The 15222-nt window shown below is 44.0% G+C and overlaps 1 protein-coding gene across 4 annotated transcripts; it reads right to left on the bottom strand.

The window, feature by feature from the left end:
* Nucleotides 1-963: 963 nt before the first annotated feature.
* Nucleotides 964-12345, bottom strand: LOC142803945 (uncharacterized). Of its 4 annotated transcripts, none has more exons than XM_075890308.1 (5): nt 11977-12345; nt 6968-7022; nt 4592-4809; nt 1410-1569; nt 964-1312 (listed from the first exon to the last, which is right to left on the bottom strand). In XM_075890308.1, exons 2-5 carry the CDS (start codon nt 6969-6971, stop codon nt 1098-1100), a joined length of 597 nt encoding a protein of 198 aa, XP_075746423.1. In that variant the 5' UTR covers nt 6972-7022; nt 11977-12345; the 3' UTR covers nt 964-1097. The 4 variants fall into 4 exon arrangements, with proteins under 4 accessions (XP_075746423.1, XP_075746424.1, XP_075746422.1 ...); XM_075890309.1 differs by having other exon boundaries at nt 4721-4809; nt 6968-7030; XM_075890307.1 differs by having other exon boundaries at nt 6968-7030.
* Between the last annotated feature and the right edge of the window lie 2877 nt (nt 12346-15222).

The following is a 15222-nucleotide window of genomic DNA, read 5'->3' on the forward strand; positions in this document are numbered from 1 at the left end:
CATATCAAATTCAGAACGAAGGGCACTCGATGAACTACGAAAAAACACTGGAATTACTATCAAACCGGCTGATAAAGGGGGCTTCATAGTAATTCTAAACACGCCCAGGCAGCACGCCGCCGTTGGACCAATCTTGGACCAACATCGGCTAACATCGGCACCGACGTCGGGCCGACGTCGGAAGTGCAACTTCTTCCAATGTCGGGCCGACGTTCAAGCCAATGATGGGCCGACGTTTTGCCGATGTTTTAGCCAGTATGCAACCAACATTGGGCCGACGAAGGCCCATCGTATTGCCGACAAAGCTGCCAATGTTCGGCCAACGTTGGGCCATATTTCAGCCAATCACATGCCATTTTTACGCCGATGTTTGCTGCACGACGAATATTGGCTACGGATGTACGACCGACATTGGACCAATCCAGGGCCACATTGCAGCCAATCAAATGCCGTTATTACACCGATGTTTCCTGCACGACGAATATTGGCGACTGATTGGCTTGCCATTATGTAACCATTATTAGTAGGGAATTTTTCTTACCGTAAGATTTAAACAATATGCCTCGATGACCCGCTCTTGTAGCTTTGCAGCCCTGTATACTTCGGGCAACAGAAAATTGAATGCTGAGAACTGAAAGCAGTTACGCGATCTATTTCATCTTTTATACCTCATTCCCTTTGCTAACACTAGAAGCCTAGTTTATTTTTTTACCAATTTATCTTTTGCAATAGTGAGTGCTTTATTTGGTACTGGTATTTGGTACAGCAGATCGAAAAAAGTCGTTAGGAAGTAAATGTTGAAAGCGTATGTCCCCCACTTGCAATCCCCACATATGTCCCCCACATGGTAATCGAGAATATTCATAGTTTAGAGCATTTTTTTTTGTAACTAAAACATGGTGATGGTGCTTCCGAATCAGCATAAGCTAGCCGAACAGTGCACCACCGACAGTCTGCAGACTATTTATTCTTTGTTTTTTTTTTATTTATTTGGTACAACAAAAAATGTATACATTGAAAAATATATATACACAACTAAAAAAGGCCCGCTCTACTGCAGGTCAGGTTGCGTTGGGGGCACAGTGACAGTGGTGCTGTCAAGGCCCTGGCTGCTGTGGCTGGGCAGGAAGCCAGCTGCCGCGAGCAGCCGATAATCTGCACTCAGAGTGGGGATCATCGGGCTGCTCCACAACAAATGCTTCTCTGAAGCGCCGCTTCCTGCCCCCACAGCGATCACCAGACCCTGGCAGCCACCTCTTAATAAAGTTGAGGGCCTCCGCCTGGTCGCACCCTGCTTTTTGGCAGATGACATCTGCATACAAGAACAGAAATACCATAGTACACATGAAGCACTGCAGTACAGAGAATACACAAGGGTACACACACATAAAACAATGAACAAGTCTAACCTGTCACTAATCTACAGAGCCTCAGGTTCACAAAGGCCCTTTTCCCTTTTCTGCCATGAAGGCTGTACAGCACTTGCACGTCATGTGCCAATACAGCCTTCATGGCATTCACACCAATTTCTCGGAGGCCACGTCCCCCAATCTGCAGGAGGTGCTTGCACTGTAAAAAAATGCAAGAAGCATAGATGGGGTGAACGCAACAGCACATCGAAATGTTTTCATGATAAAAATCTGCAAGAAGAGGACACTGAAAACAACAACTTGAATTTTTGGGCATCACAACATTTCATTGTTTTTTTACGCTAACTTCAACTCACTTGACCTAAAATGGTTTCCACATCAGCCCTCTCACACTCAGTGTGAGGACCTTTCAGAGTCCTTCTCTGAATGCAGTTTCGCTGTTATGAAATCAAATACAACACTGTTATAACCCTTAATAAATATTGATTCTAGCTATGAAATAGTATAATTACTTTGTACAGTGCTCAAATTCCAATACACGTTTCTTCGAGGTTACAATGTCTTTGCCTGAATGTTGACCAGGAGTAGCTTCTACAGGTGAAAAACAATAAAATATGTGGAATTCAAAAAGAAGCTTGGACATGTTTTTAATCAATGCATTGTAAGCAGAGCACAACAAGATAAATGAACATGATCAAGACGTACTAAGAGGCAACCTTAGAGCGACCAAATCTTGGTCATAGATGAAACTGATAGAAAAATAAAGGTCGCACTAGATGGTCGCACCATTTGCTATTTATATTTTTCTGTGATAGCCAACAAAGAGGCATGTCGCTATAGAAATCTCATCACAATAAACAAAGGTGCATTTTTCTTCACACTGCGAAATTGGGTGCATGTTAGATTTTTAAAAAAGTAAGAAATCGGCTAACACAAGGCAGGGTGAACTGTAGCTCAAAGTAGAGAGAGCCGCAGCGGACACGAAATAGGGTGATAAATGAACAAAATTACTGAATGTCTGTTTTAAGCAGGCTATCGCTAGTCACTGCCCATCAAACACACGATGCCGCCTACATCGTCTGCTAGCTTAGGACAGTTCACTCGGACTTCACAGACTATAGTAAATACAGTCGAATCTCATTAATTCCAACACACTTAATTCGAACTGACGCTGTGGTCCTATCAAAGCTATACCGCGCTCCGAAAATGCTCTCAGCACCCCGCCCAATCCTGCGGTGGCACTTCAGACACCTCATCGCTGTGCTTGAAGAAGAAAATGAAGAAAAGGAAAGAAAAGACTGCGGTGGAATGCTTGCCAAATGCCAATCTGCGACATTCCTGTGCCCCGCTTCGACTTTTTCCGTCCCTGCCACGTAGAGACCCTTCTCCTCTTAACACTGCGCATGAAGAGAAAGAGGGGAAAAAAAGCTGTCGCAGAGAGTTGGCTCTCTCATGCCGATCTGCAACGCGCCGGTGTCACGCTTCCCTGTTTTTCGTTCCTGCTATGTAGAGACTCTTCTCCTTTCAACACCGCGCATGAAGAGAGAAAAAAAAAAAAAAAGCTGCCGCGGAGTGTTTCGCTCTCGAATGCCGATCTGCTTTTCTCCAGGTGGAGACGCTCCTCCATTCTCATCATGTGCTGGCCACGCTCCGGCTGCAGCGCAGATGGTAACAGTGGAAACACAGTTGTCTTCGAAGAGTGTCAGCACTGGACATTGCCGCGCGCAACTTCTTTTGCCAGGAGAATACTGAAGCCGAAGTACAAATGCTTTGCAAACTGCACGCAAAACTTGTTGACTCGTTGCAAGGCCAACGTGTACAGACATGTATTGACTACTTTAATTAATGACGGATGTCCTGTAATTTGTGAATAAAACTTCTCCATGCACATGCATCACTGCATGGTGAGCCCTCCGCTCGTTTACCGTATTTACTCTATTCTACCGCGCCCTCGATTTAACGCGCGCCCGGTTTGCACGACAAAAAAACTAAGACATAGGTTGGAACGCGCACCCTTTTTTCTCGTTGGCCCGCTTGATCACACCACTCGCGAAAACGACTCTTTTTGAGAGCGTGTTTCGTTTAAATATGAAGTACGGGGGAAGCTTATGCCTATCTGACGTGCAACAGAGCATTGCTGTCACTCTAGTTTTACCGTGGCCCAATGTCAGTACACAACCTTGCTTCGCCCCCTTCTCCTAGACGGTTGTGGTGCCAGGCATGTCGAAGTAAAGAGGCGTGTGATCGGCATTCCCGGTTTGCCCAAGCAGGTAGCCGTTGTTGTGCCGCAAGTTTAGGAGGAACCTCTGAAGACTCTGAAGCTTCTCTTCGTACTCCTCCGGCAACTTCCGGCATATGCCCGTTCGCCTTCGGAGGGAAAAGCCTTTTCTCTTCATAAAGTTCGTTAGCCAGCACCTGCTTGCTTTAAATGGCTCTGCATTAGCCCTTTTTCTAAGGCTAACTGCATAGCCTGCACTTGGAGCAGTTCTGTCATCACGGGCCGCTGTGCCGCTCACTGCTTAATCACATACTCGCCGAGCAGCTCTTCAATTTGTGGAAACCGACCCTGCTGTGGTCCACTGAAGCCTTTGCGTGAATCTTTGCTGTCGACAATATTCTGCTTTTGTTTCCGCCAGTCCCGCACGCACGTTTCGGGAACTCCGAACGACCGCGATGCGGCCCGATTTCTGTCCGTTCCGGCACACGCGACGACTTTTCTTTTAGAAGCAGCATTCTAGTGCACTCGTCGAGTTTTTGGAGTCGGCCCTACCATGCCGTCGATGCTAATGTACTACAAGATGACGAACTCCTCAGCACATGTATGAAGTGCCGCGCATGGGAAACACATAGGCAGAAATGACCGACGCGCCATGCCGACGCACGTAGGGGGCGGCCATTTTGTAAGTGGCGATGGCAATAGAATGACCATATTCATTTTTTTTTTCGTACTCGATTCTAACGCACATGCGATTTATGAACTCTCTTAACCAGAAAAAAGGTGCGTGTTTGATTAAAGTAATTACGGTAACTTTCATTATTTTGACCTTCTTTTAATTTGAACAAATTTTCTGGCCTCTTTGAGTACGAATTATTTATATTCGACTGTAGTACAGTGGCTCATGAGATAACCTGACTAGTTTGTTTCCCGAAACACAGTATCTTAAAGCAGTACTAAATTTCTGCATGTTACATAGGCATATTAAAAATCAAGAAATATACACCAAAGCCGCAGCCACAGCTTTACTCTGCACAGCTGCCTCCACTTCTCCAATTGTACCAGCAGGCAGCCGGGGAAGGTCAGAGGGGCGCTGTGCTGGCTGGGCGTGCTGAGGCACGGACAAGAGCCGTACCTTGTGCTTCAGCTGTCGCACCTCCTGCAGAACCTCTCTTTGTTGCTGCCGGATGCCAAGTTGGATCCGCAGGATCCGTAGCAATAGAGCTGAAACATACAAGAGTACATACCATATTTACTCGCACAATTTGCATCCTCACATAATTTGCTCACCAGTATAATTAGCCAGCCTGCTTTACTACAAGAAACTTTTTGTTCGCATACTTTGCCCTCCCCAACCAGCCCGACCCACCTTGCCAGCACACACACAGACACATTTGACTTCATGATGCTCTGGTCAGGCACATCTCTTGTCGAGCAGGCGAGTGCAGTCTTACACAAAATGGACTGAGTGCAAGGTCCCTTCTTCCATGAACTTTTATGCTTTCCCTAGAATATCGAACTTGAAAACTGAAACCTGTTTATGTGTAGTCCGAAATGCCTAAAGGTTTGCCTCCTATCTTCCCACCTCTTCCACGGCAAGAATGTATTCCTGAGACACAGCACAGATGTTGAACGCGTGCAAGGACCTGTCACATCAACTAGATGAGGCAGGTTTTCGCACTCATTTTTTTTTTTTTTCAGTTTCGCCATCTGGCCATTGCGTTTTTACCGCTCCTTGTGATAGGCTACAATAATTATATACGGGGCAGATTGCTGTTATAAAGCTTACCGAAGAAAACTGAAACCGTGCTACCGCTAAGCACATCAGCGTGGAGTTCTTCGACATGCAATATTCAGTATGGGAGCCAGCAGAAGAGTGCGTTGAATAAGACTTAGCATAGAAGCTTGGGTGTGTTGGTTAGATATCGGAGGGAACACAACGCAATAGAAGACTGAGACAAGGAATGGACACACACACACACACGAAGGGCGACACACACAGCACTGTGTTGGCATCGCGCTTCCTTGTCTGCATCTTACTTTACGTTGGGTTCCCGACAATTATTGGAGAGTACTTATGTTCTCTGGTATAACCCTGTCGTGGGAACTGGTTTTTATGAGCACTGTTCGGAAGAACTTCAAGAAAATGGGGGCATTTGAACAGGCTTAGCAAACAAATGACAATCCGCTTTGAGACAGCTGTGACAGCGCCTGCAACATATATTCCCAGTTGAGCTTTTAGGCCAGCGATTCCTACTAGCTTCGCACATGACCGGATTGACAAAAAAAGTACACATAATACGCGAGTATATACCGCATTTGACTCTGTAGCTTTGATGAACCAGGCAGATACACAACTTTATCCAAAACTCCATTGATTCTGTTGCAAAATTATTCAACAAACAAATTGCGATGTTATCCATGTTACTATACGATTGTGGCACTTTACCATTGCAGCTTTCCAGGAGGCACACATAGTGCAGCGTTAGTTCACCACTCGCAGTTAATTGTATGCAGTAGGTTGCTCACAGCAACTGACTGCATGCAATGGTGAACATCTTGCATGCTTGCACCGCTGTTTCAGCATGCTGGCTGCTTCCCATATGGCTATCAATTGATGTTCACAAAATTGGGAAGATGAAGAAAGACTACACAGTGCCCTCTGGCCACCCTATACTCCAAACCTCCAGCCAACAAACAAACAAAAGAAACAGAAGTATGCAAATGAATATTATTCCTAATGCAGCAGGAATGGAGTGTAGTTTTCACCAATTCTGTGTGTTAAGTCAATATGGAGTGAGTTAACTCCATAAAGTAGCTTTTCTCATAACAGTGTTCACTCTATTGTAACACAAGGAGTGACTTCATAGCATCTAGAAGGAAAAATAGAATCTTCAGTATTTGATAGAAATGTGAGGCTCTACCTTAAAACAACAATAATCTGGAAAAAGAACTCATTACATTCGAAAAAAAAAAAGGTAGCACAGTTGATCCCCTTTACAAGAGACACTGATGTAACAGACAAACGGGGATAAGAGGCACCAGTGTGCAGGCTGACATTTGGCCCATCATGCATCAGGCACTCCGTAGATGCGCCTGTGCAGCCGGGAGCCCTGCAGTCAAGCATGCTGAGCAAGACTGTTGACCACTGTACAATGACACATTGCCACAAAATTTCAAAACTTCATTTCACAGACTTCTGCAAAAGCTTCTTACACTCTTGCATAATTTTTGCACAAGCTTCTCTCATTCTTGCGTGATTTTCGTCAGAACATATAAGTGTTGGAAGTTGTATGTCCCCAAAAACTTGCACAATACAAATAGCATACATTAAAGTCTATCACTTAATACGTGCATAGTGTAACAATGAAAGGAAACTCACGCATGGTTTGCTCCGAGCCTTCCCCGTGCGGTGCCTCCTTGAGCCTTGGAGAGCACTGTACAGCTAGAGCAAAGTAGCATCAATCCAGTGTTAATGGCAGGTTAACAAGACAACAAAACTAACCCCCATATTCATAAACGCTCCCCGACTCGACTTTCACCCTTCACTTGACAGATTTGAGCACTGTGCCGCTGCTCGTTTGAAAGCGACGCTGCTCTACTCGAGAATCACAGCAGATTATTGCTGACATGCAGCAATTTTCTCTGCTTAGAGACGGCGCTCCCATCAGCCATCTCAAGTGAAGGTGAAGCGCTGAGTGGAGGGACGTTCTAGAATACGGGGGTAAGATTGGTTGCAAGAACACTACAATAGACACACTTAATTTTTACACTTCATCTATATTGTACAGCTACACACATTCTGCATCCTTATAATGCAACATATACATACAGGCTTATAAAGTAAACTGTAGGCTGCTCAAATAACACCTACACAAAAAAATTACCCAAAAGTGGCCATGCGCAAAGTAATTTTATTTGAAACTCACAAAACTTTTGCGGTGATGGAGAATAAATAAGACAGGTTACGCTTGGAAGCACATGAGACCTTCGCAGCTTTCATAAAGTACAAAAAACAATATGGTATGTATGTGTGTATGTACGCATGAAGCTTCAGCCTTTACATACGGTTTCTTGAAAGAATCGACTATGAATTTTATGGCACATGTGTCCTTCAGCGCAATTGAAAGCCTGCTGATCAGTGTGTGCAATTGTGGAATAGTTACATGGAAAATGGCGTGAAACACCTAAAATCAAATTTTTCTAGCTAGGAAATATGCAGCTGTGTATACACAACACATGCTGCAAACAGTGGGAGGTGACCACAAGAGTGATTTGAGTGTAAGCGGCAGTATTCCGCATTCATGCACCCCGCCATTTTCAACTGTTGCCCAAAAGCAGCACCACTTCAGCGTGCTACTTTTTTTTTTACATCATAAACAGCACGGAATACAGCGAGGATGAAAACAACATATGCAATTAAATTTTGAGCACTATTTATGGTGCGCATGATTGATTGATTGATATGTGGGGTTTAACGTCCCAAAATCACTATATGATTATGATAGACGCCTTAGTGGAGGGCTCCGGAAATTTAGACCACCTGGGGTTCTTTAACGTGCACCTAAATCTGAGCACACGGGCCTACAACATTCCCGCCTCCATCAGAAATGCAGCCGCCGCAGCCGGGATTCGAACTCGCGCCCTACGGGTCAGCAGCCGAGTACCTTAGCCACTAGACCACCGCGGCGGGGATGGTGCGCATGAAAAAAAAAAAAAAAAAAAAAAGGCCTTTGTACAATGACGAATTCATAATTTGCCTTCACGGACCTTCTGTTAGGCTGCACCACATACAGATTTTTTGTGGCTTTCAAAAGAGATTTGAAAAAAAAAAAAAATAACCATGTTTACTCTCGTCATGAGCGCACTCACTAAGTCACCCTCATTTCAGTCGCCAAAATTTTGAATTTTTTTTTTCTTCCACATATTAAACACACACCTTACGTTCATCCGCTGAAGTCCCACGGGCTCCCCCCCCCCCTTGCCGCCTTCGCTCGCTGCCACGTGCCATTTTATTTTTGTTTCTATTTGTTCACGGAACGTCCCCTGTCTTTTTTAATTATCTCTTGTAACATATGTGGCATTATCTTGTTCCCGAGGTGCCACAGGTGCTTTGCTATGTAGATGCACCATTAAACTAGTATTTTTGATCAACTGTGCATTTCTGATGTTTACCTTGCAAGTACGCGAAACTGGCATGCTTCTTGATCTACGATACACATGTGGCTTGTCTCACTTTGAAGGAAAAGTTAGCATACAATGGTGTAAATGCTTAGAATTTGAAATATTGAGGCAGCAGCACACCGGAGATGATCATATGGTAAAGAAACAAGTGCTGCCTTATTACTGGCAAGTTGTCACTTATATGTACAAATGAATTTTGCGAGCTAAAAAAAGTACAAAAGCACAGCAAGGCTATGATGTGGTTCAACCTGTGGATTCGCTTCATTTATCACGCCATATGATGAAGCTTCCTTTGGTAAAACTGCTCAGATAAGAAAAAAAGTTTGCTGTCCAATACAGCAACTATACAAAGTGTGCACATGCATCTCGCAGCGCCTTTTCGTCACTTCCGAAATGCGCCACCAACATGCCCGGGCACCAACCGAATCTATCGCCTACAACTCCCATGTTGTCTCCTCGTGCTTGCACCCGTTTAGTTTTGCCTCACGATGCAAGTTTGAGAAATTATGAGCTGCTAGTGAGGCAAGTTGATTTAGTAGTCCACGCAGAGGGAGCAGAGCTTAGGGTGTTTCTTCGCTGAAAGTTATAACCTGAAATTGAGAACGCACATTCAGATTTTCCTAAAAGTACCAGCGTATTTGGCTGGTGCAGATTAACAAAAGCTACTTGAAGAAACTTTGCAATATTTCCATCTTCAGGTGCAACTTCATTACGGGTAAGTGCCATAGCCAAGTATTTACCTGCAAACAGATATAGCTTACCAAGATACTGTACATACAAACTTGTCCGCAGTTAAAATCATGATGGCGATCGCGGAGATTTGGTATTGCATTGAAACAAACTATAAAGAATGGGAAACAATATTAGTTCACTTTGAAGTATAGCCGATCGGTTCAAGTTGCGCGTCAGGATTTTTTTTAATTAGTCAATTAATTCTATACACGATCTCTATCATGTTCAGTGACTCCACTGTACATTAGCGTACAACAAAAGCAAAATACAAAGTGAAAAGTGTGTTAAAGCATACGCGAAAAATAAAGTGATGACTGGCATTACCGCGGCACACACACCACGCAAAGTCGCTATCTGCCTTGTATAATATTTTCCTCGACTATTTCCACAAATTGCAATCAAAGAGGCTCAAGCTCAACATCAGCACGGTTTAAAACACTTGGGGGGGGGCATTGCTACTTTGGTGGCGTAGGCCGTGACAATATATTCATAATATTATATCTCTTGTAAACTTGCCTAGCTCTGCACGACTAGTTTTCGATGGGAGCAGCTGCGCTTCGCACATCCACTCTTAAAATTGCGGCTCGAGAGATTTTGAGCTTTCACTTGTTTTTGGGCCAGGAAATTTGTAGTGAAAGCAAGATAATAGGCCCTCATAGGTTGTGGCGGGCAGCCGGTGTACGCCGTGGCTGGTATATGTGTCGCACATCTTGATTATCTGGTCTTGTATCGAGTGAATGAGCGAGGCCTTCCTAATCCAATGAGCTCGTTAAAGTAAGACAACAAAAAACCACAATGCCTCCACATCGTTCACAGCAACAGATGACGAGCCCCCAACAAACCGCACTGCAGCACGTGAACTGCCGTAGGTACCCAGGGAGTTACCCGGGCATGGCGGGAGAGGGCGACAACGGCAGAAGTGACATCACAAGAACACTATGTATAAAGGGGACATTTAAAGACTTTTTTCCCATTTATAAACTTCGTGCACTGTTCTGTCACAATTTATAGCTCAGAATAGTTGTATTTTGAAAAGGGCACTAATTCATAAGCCCAATGGTTCAAGGATGGGTGCATATAGGGGGCCCATTCTACGTTTTACTTATGCCCTTCAAGAACTTGCTTACAGGGCCAAAGTCCTGTTTCAGAAAGAACACACTAGTGCGTGGCCAGCAGTCCGTCAAGCATTAGTGCTGGTGAGATTTGGAAATGCAGCGCATGAGCATCCTCATCTGCTACTTCTCTGCTCATGCTCTCGGGGCTTACTTGCGAGGCACGGTCCTTCGCACTTTTCATTTTCACACTGTAAATCAACTGATACCAACTCTGCCTTCCATTATTTAATAAACCAATATTTCATGGTCACGAGGACGAGCTTAAAATGTTTGCTACATCAGACCTGAACAGCATTTTGAGTCATCGAAACTTGCTAGTTGCAGCGAGCATCATGCGAAAAATATGATGTGCTTTACGGTGACAACTTGCAAAACACTGCAGCAACGATTAAAATCATGCATTTTTTGTGCTCACAGGAAATCACTGAAGCAGGAGGCACTGGGCTAGATAAATTGCGCAGCTAAAATACGGATGCGCTTTCCAATGCTGTCATGCGTACAGGTGGAGAAATGGCAGACAAAACTGGGCGCACCCCGATTCTATGCGCATGCGTCCCATTCACAAGCCTCGCTGCCAGTTAGCACCACATGGCTCACTGTCCATGAGCTCGCTTGTTTCCTGTAACAGTGGACCATACGGTACACCTATTTAAAAACGAGGATAGAATGTATATAATGCAGCATCTGATGAAGCCATGACGATGTGTAACTGATGAAATCTGGAACTCTAGTTAGTACCCTTATTGTTAACCAGCCGACCGACTAGCAAAAAGATTTGCGACTGAAATGATGGCATCTACACCTGCCCTTAAAGGGACACTGAACAAAGTTTTTGCCGCCGAGATTTTCAGCCAAAGCAAAAGATTGGGCCATGAAATTCATAGACAATAATAATTTCAAGCAGAAACTACGAAAACATACTGAATTTAATGAGCCTTTTAGAAAATGCCGCGTCTAGCTCTTAGACACGGCGTTTTCTAAAAGGTCGCGACACTTATTTTTCAAGTTTTTTTTTTGTTATTCAAGACAAATCTACGGTGCATTGTTCACAGAAAACAAAATTGCCTCGGTAAGATTTCTTTGCGAGCAGCTTACTAATTTTAAGGCAGGCGCGTTGATTCGTGAACTGAAGGATGCGAGTGATCGATCTTGCCTGCTAGTGGCTAGGCGACAAAGGCTTTACCTCATGTCCAGGTGTAGCTAAGTCACGCAAATGGAGCAGAAAATGTGCATTATCATTTACTTCACCTAAATATCACACGTATGTGACTTATTGCCGGTGAAAGGTGATCAGGATGAAGTCGACAAGTTGCAAATCTGAACAAGAATTCACTCGAATGGAAAACCAACCTATACTCACGTGCACGGTGAAGTCGAACACGTCGTCCGTCAATGTTGTCGCTCATGCCCGAAGGAAAAGAGAAGAAGACAACCGACGGGGTCGTCTCTTTCTATAAAGTCGGCGGAACTGCCAGAACGGCCAACACAAAAGGCATCGGGTTGACATTCCTCCATCTGGGCATCAGTCGCTCCACCCGCGCATGCAGCTGCTACTGGTTCTACTACTATCCTCTTCCCCGTGCCTCTTCCCGACATTGCAGTGTTGCTGCCATACTCGCGAACCTTTTTAAATTAAAGCACGCAATCATGTATTATCGTGCGCCATACTAAACTTAAAAACAGTGCGCCGGTACATGAGATCGCGAAGCGCGGTCCACGCCATCACAAGATCAATTAGAGAAATGAAACAAAGAAAACAGAAGTGTATAAAATATTTTGTCTCAATACGATCCGCAATTCAGTTTCCTGCAGCGGCTTTTGGCTCTGTATGAACGGCCAAGCCAGTGCCAAGCCGAGCTTGCGTCCCTGATCAGCTGTTTGTTTCCATCGAGAATTCAACAGTGAACTGGCAATTTGTTTAGATGATATTGCTAAAGGCCTTGAAATTGAATATTTCTCTACGTACTACTGCTGTACTTTTCCTCTGTTTCCTGATCACAGTGATGAGATTGAGGAGGTTACAATTTAGAAAACAGCAAATGCAGCTCAAGCATTGCTAGTATCGCTGTTTCGGTAATAAAATGTTACAAAGATTTTGCCCCGCGACCTGCTTGCCGTGTTCGAGCACCCAGTAGAAATTTACGGTGCCGCGTTTGAAAGAGTTGAATAAAATTGCAATATTACGAAAGAAAGGCTCTGAAGCAACATCGCATTTTATCAGGCCTACACCTCCCACACCTAGACGAGTAAAACTCGTCGATATTATCTTTCAAAGCTGTGTATAATATTTAAAACACATTCTTTAGCCCACGATGAATTGTTCTCTCGTGTGGCTTCTCCATTTGGTACTGTCATGTTAACTTACAAAGGCAACTTTCCATATTTAGTCTCTTTAGATGTTGCAAAATCTTGACACGTGGTGTGTATGCCATACTGATAATTCTCCTCGTAACCTGGGTCCGCCTCTTTAAACAGCGTCGCATTTTATTGTTCGCAATTGTGTTTGTTTTATACTGTAAGCGAGCTGTGTGATTTCATCAATATTCACGAGTGTTCCCTGACTATACAAACACGTGCGTCTTATTTGGTGCGGTGCACGTTTGTATGTAGCAAAAAATGTCATTTCGTCAGCGTGTGTCTGCATACACTTGCATGCCCTGCAGTACGTGTACATAGTTAATGCAGTAAGGACTGCAATGCATAGCCTTGCATGGGACATATATTCCATGCACCCTCAGAGAAATCTTGTTTGTTATGAGCCTACTGTTTATCATTACATTTTTTTTTTTTTCGTTAAAGTTTCATCTCCATATAAAGCAGCTGTATACAGGCACGAGCTTCAGCAGCTTTCTCGTTGTTCCATTTTACATAAAAACACCAAGCCTACCCGAATCAATGATCTGTTTGCTATCATTACTGTTATGTGTTCTACGATGTACACAAGGACAGTAGTATACAATAAATAGGGAGGGAATCGAATGCCCTGCCTGCATGGCTGCGCCGTTTCACAAGATCAGGCGCTGCGCTGTGAAGCTTCCTACCGGCCTGCAGAAATTCAAGGGAGCGTACAATAGCATGGTTCAAGAGGACTTGTGGGGAATACTAGACACACTGGGTGTAAAACATGGAGTCACTAATCGTTTAAATGAAATCTATAAAACTAACAAGGTAGTTAAAAAGTGGGAAAAACAGGTATCCAAGCCCACAGTGGTGAAACGTGGACTTAGGCAGGCGTGCCCACTGTCACCCTTCTTATTCATGATGTACCTACAAGGATTAGAGGCCAAATTAGAGGCAAGGGGACTTGGCTTCAACCTCTCTTTAGTCAAACAAGGAAAACTCATTGATCAGGCACTACCAGCATTAATCTACGCAGATGATATAGTGCTAATGGCCGACAACAAGGAAGATTTGCAGAGGTTGATGGACATCTGCGGTAATGAGGGAGATAGATTAGATTTTAGATTTAGTTAGGAAAAATCAGTAGTCATGATTTTTAATGATAACAAAGGCAGTGAGCTTAGAATACAGGAAGTCACGCTAGAGATAACAGATAAATACAAATAACTGGGCATATGGATAAGCAATGGGACCGAGTACCTGAGGGAACACGAAATATGCGTGACGACTAAAGATAACAGGAATGCAGCAGTGATGAAAAATAGGGCACTGTGGAATTACAATAGGTATAATGTTGTGAGAGGAATATGGAAAGGGGCCATGGTTCCTGGTCTGACGTTCGGCAACGCGGTCTTGTGCATGAGGTCAGAAGTTCAAGCAAGATTAGAAATTAGGCAACGTGAAATATGTAGGCTTGCTTTAGGAGCTCACGGGAATACACCAAACCAGGGAGTACAAGGTGATATGGGATGGACATCATTTGATGGCAGGGAAGCTAGCAGCAAGATAAAATTTGAGAAGCGATTGAGAGAAATGGGGGAGGAGCGTTGGGCTATGAAGGTTTTCAGCTACTTGTACATGAAGAATGTCAATACAAAATGGAGGAAGCGAACCAGGAAATTGACTGGTAAATACTTAGAAAACAGCAGGTGGCCAAACCAGAAAGAACTATCGGTTAAAAAGGAACTGCAGGAAACGGAGACTGACATGTGGAGAATTGGCATGATTAAGAAGTCCGCACTAGAGATCTATCGAACTTTTAAGCAGGAAATTGCCAAAGAAAGAATCTATGATAATATTCAGGGTAGTTCTCTACTGTTTGAGGCCAGGACGGGAGTATTGCGAACCAAGACATATCGGGCCAAATATGAAGAGGTAGACACAATATGCAGTGCGTGCGAAGAGAAAGAAAAAACTGCCGAACACTTGACAATGCTCTGTAAAGGGCTTCATCTTATAGTTCAAGATGATGGCGCAGAGTTTTTCAAAGCACTGGTGTTTAGGGACAGGGAGGGCAAAATAGACTTTAAGCGGGTAGACTTAACTAGAAGGAGGTTATCTGATTGGTGGCTAAAGTCAAGGCACGATTGAAAATTAAACCCTTCACTTCAAAGTAACCGTCCAACTTTACTATTTAAAGGGGAAAAAAAATCTAGTGGTTAGTTCACTAAGCATTACGGCTAGGTGACGTTAGCCGCCACCCGAT

Source organism: Rhipicephalus microplus, chromosome 3 (assembly GCF_043290135.1).
Source record: "Rhipicephalus microplus isolate Deutch F79 chromosome 3, USDA_Rmic, whole genome shotgun sequence".
Taxonomy (NCBI): Eukaryota; Metazoa; Arthropoda; class Arachnida; order Ixodida; family Ixodidae; genus Rhipicephalus; species Rhipicephalus microplus.

Bases quoted from the DNA above. Each gene is read 5' to 3' on its own strand.
- LOC142803945 (XM_075890307.1), bottom strand. From the start codon at position 12,022: ATGAGCGACAACATTGACGGACGACGTGTTCGACTTCACCGTGCAC. The intron at 7,031-11,976 runs GTGAGTATAGGT...ACTTTGCTCTAG, and splicing joins TGTTCGACTTCACCGTGCAC to CTGTACAGTGCTCTCCAAGG. The intron at 4,810-6,967 runs GTGAGTTTCCTT...TGTATGTTTCAG, and splicing joins AGGCTCGGAGCAAACCATGC to CTCTATTGCTACGGATCCTG.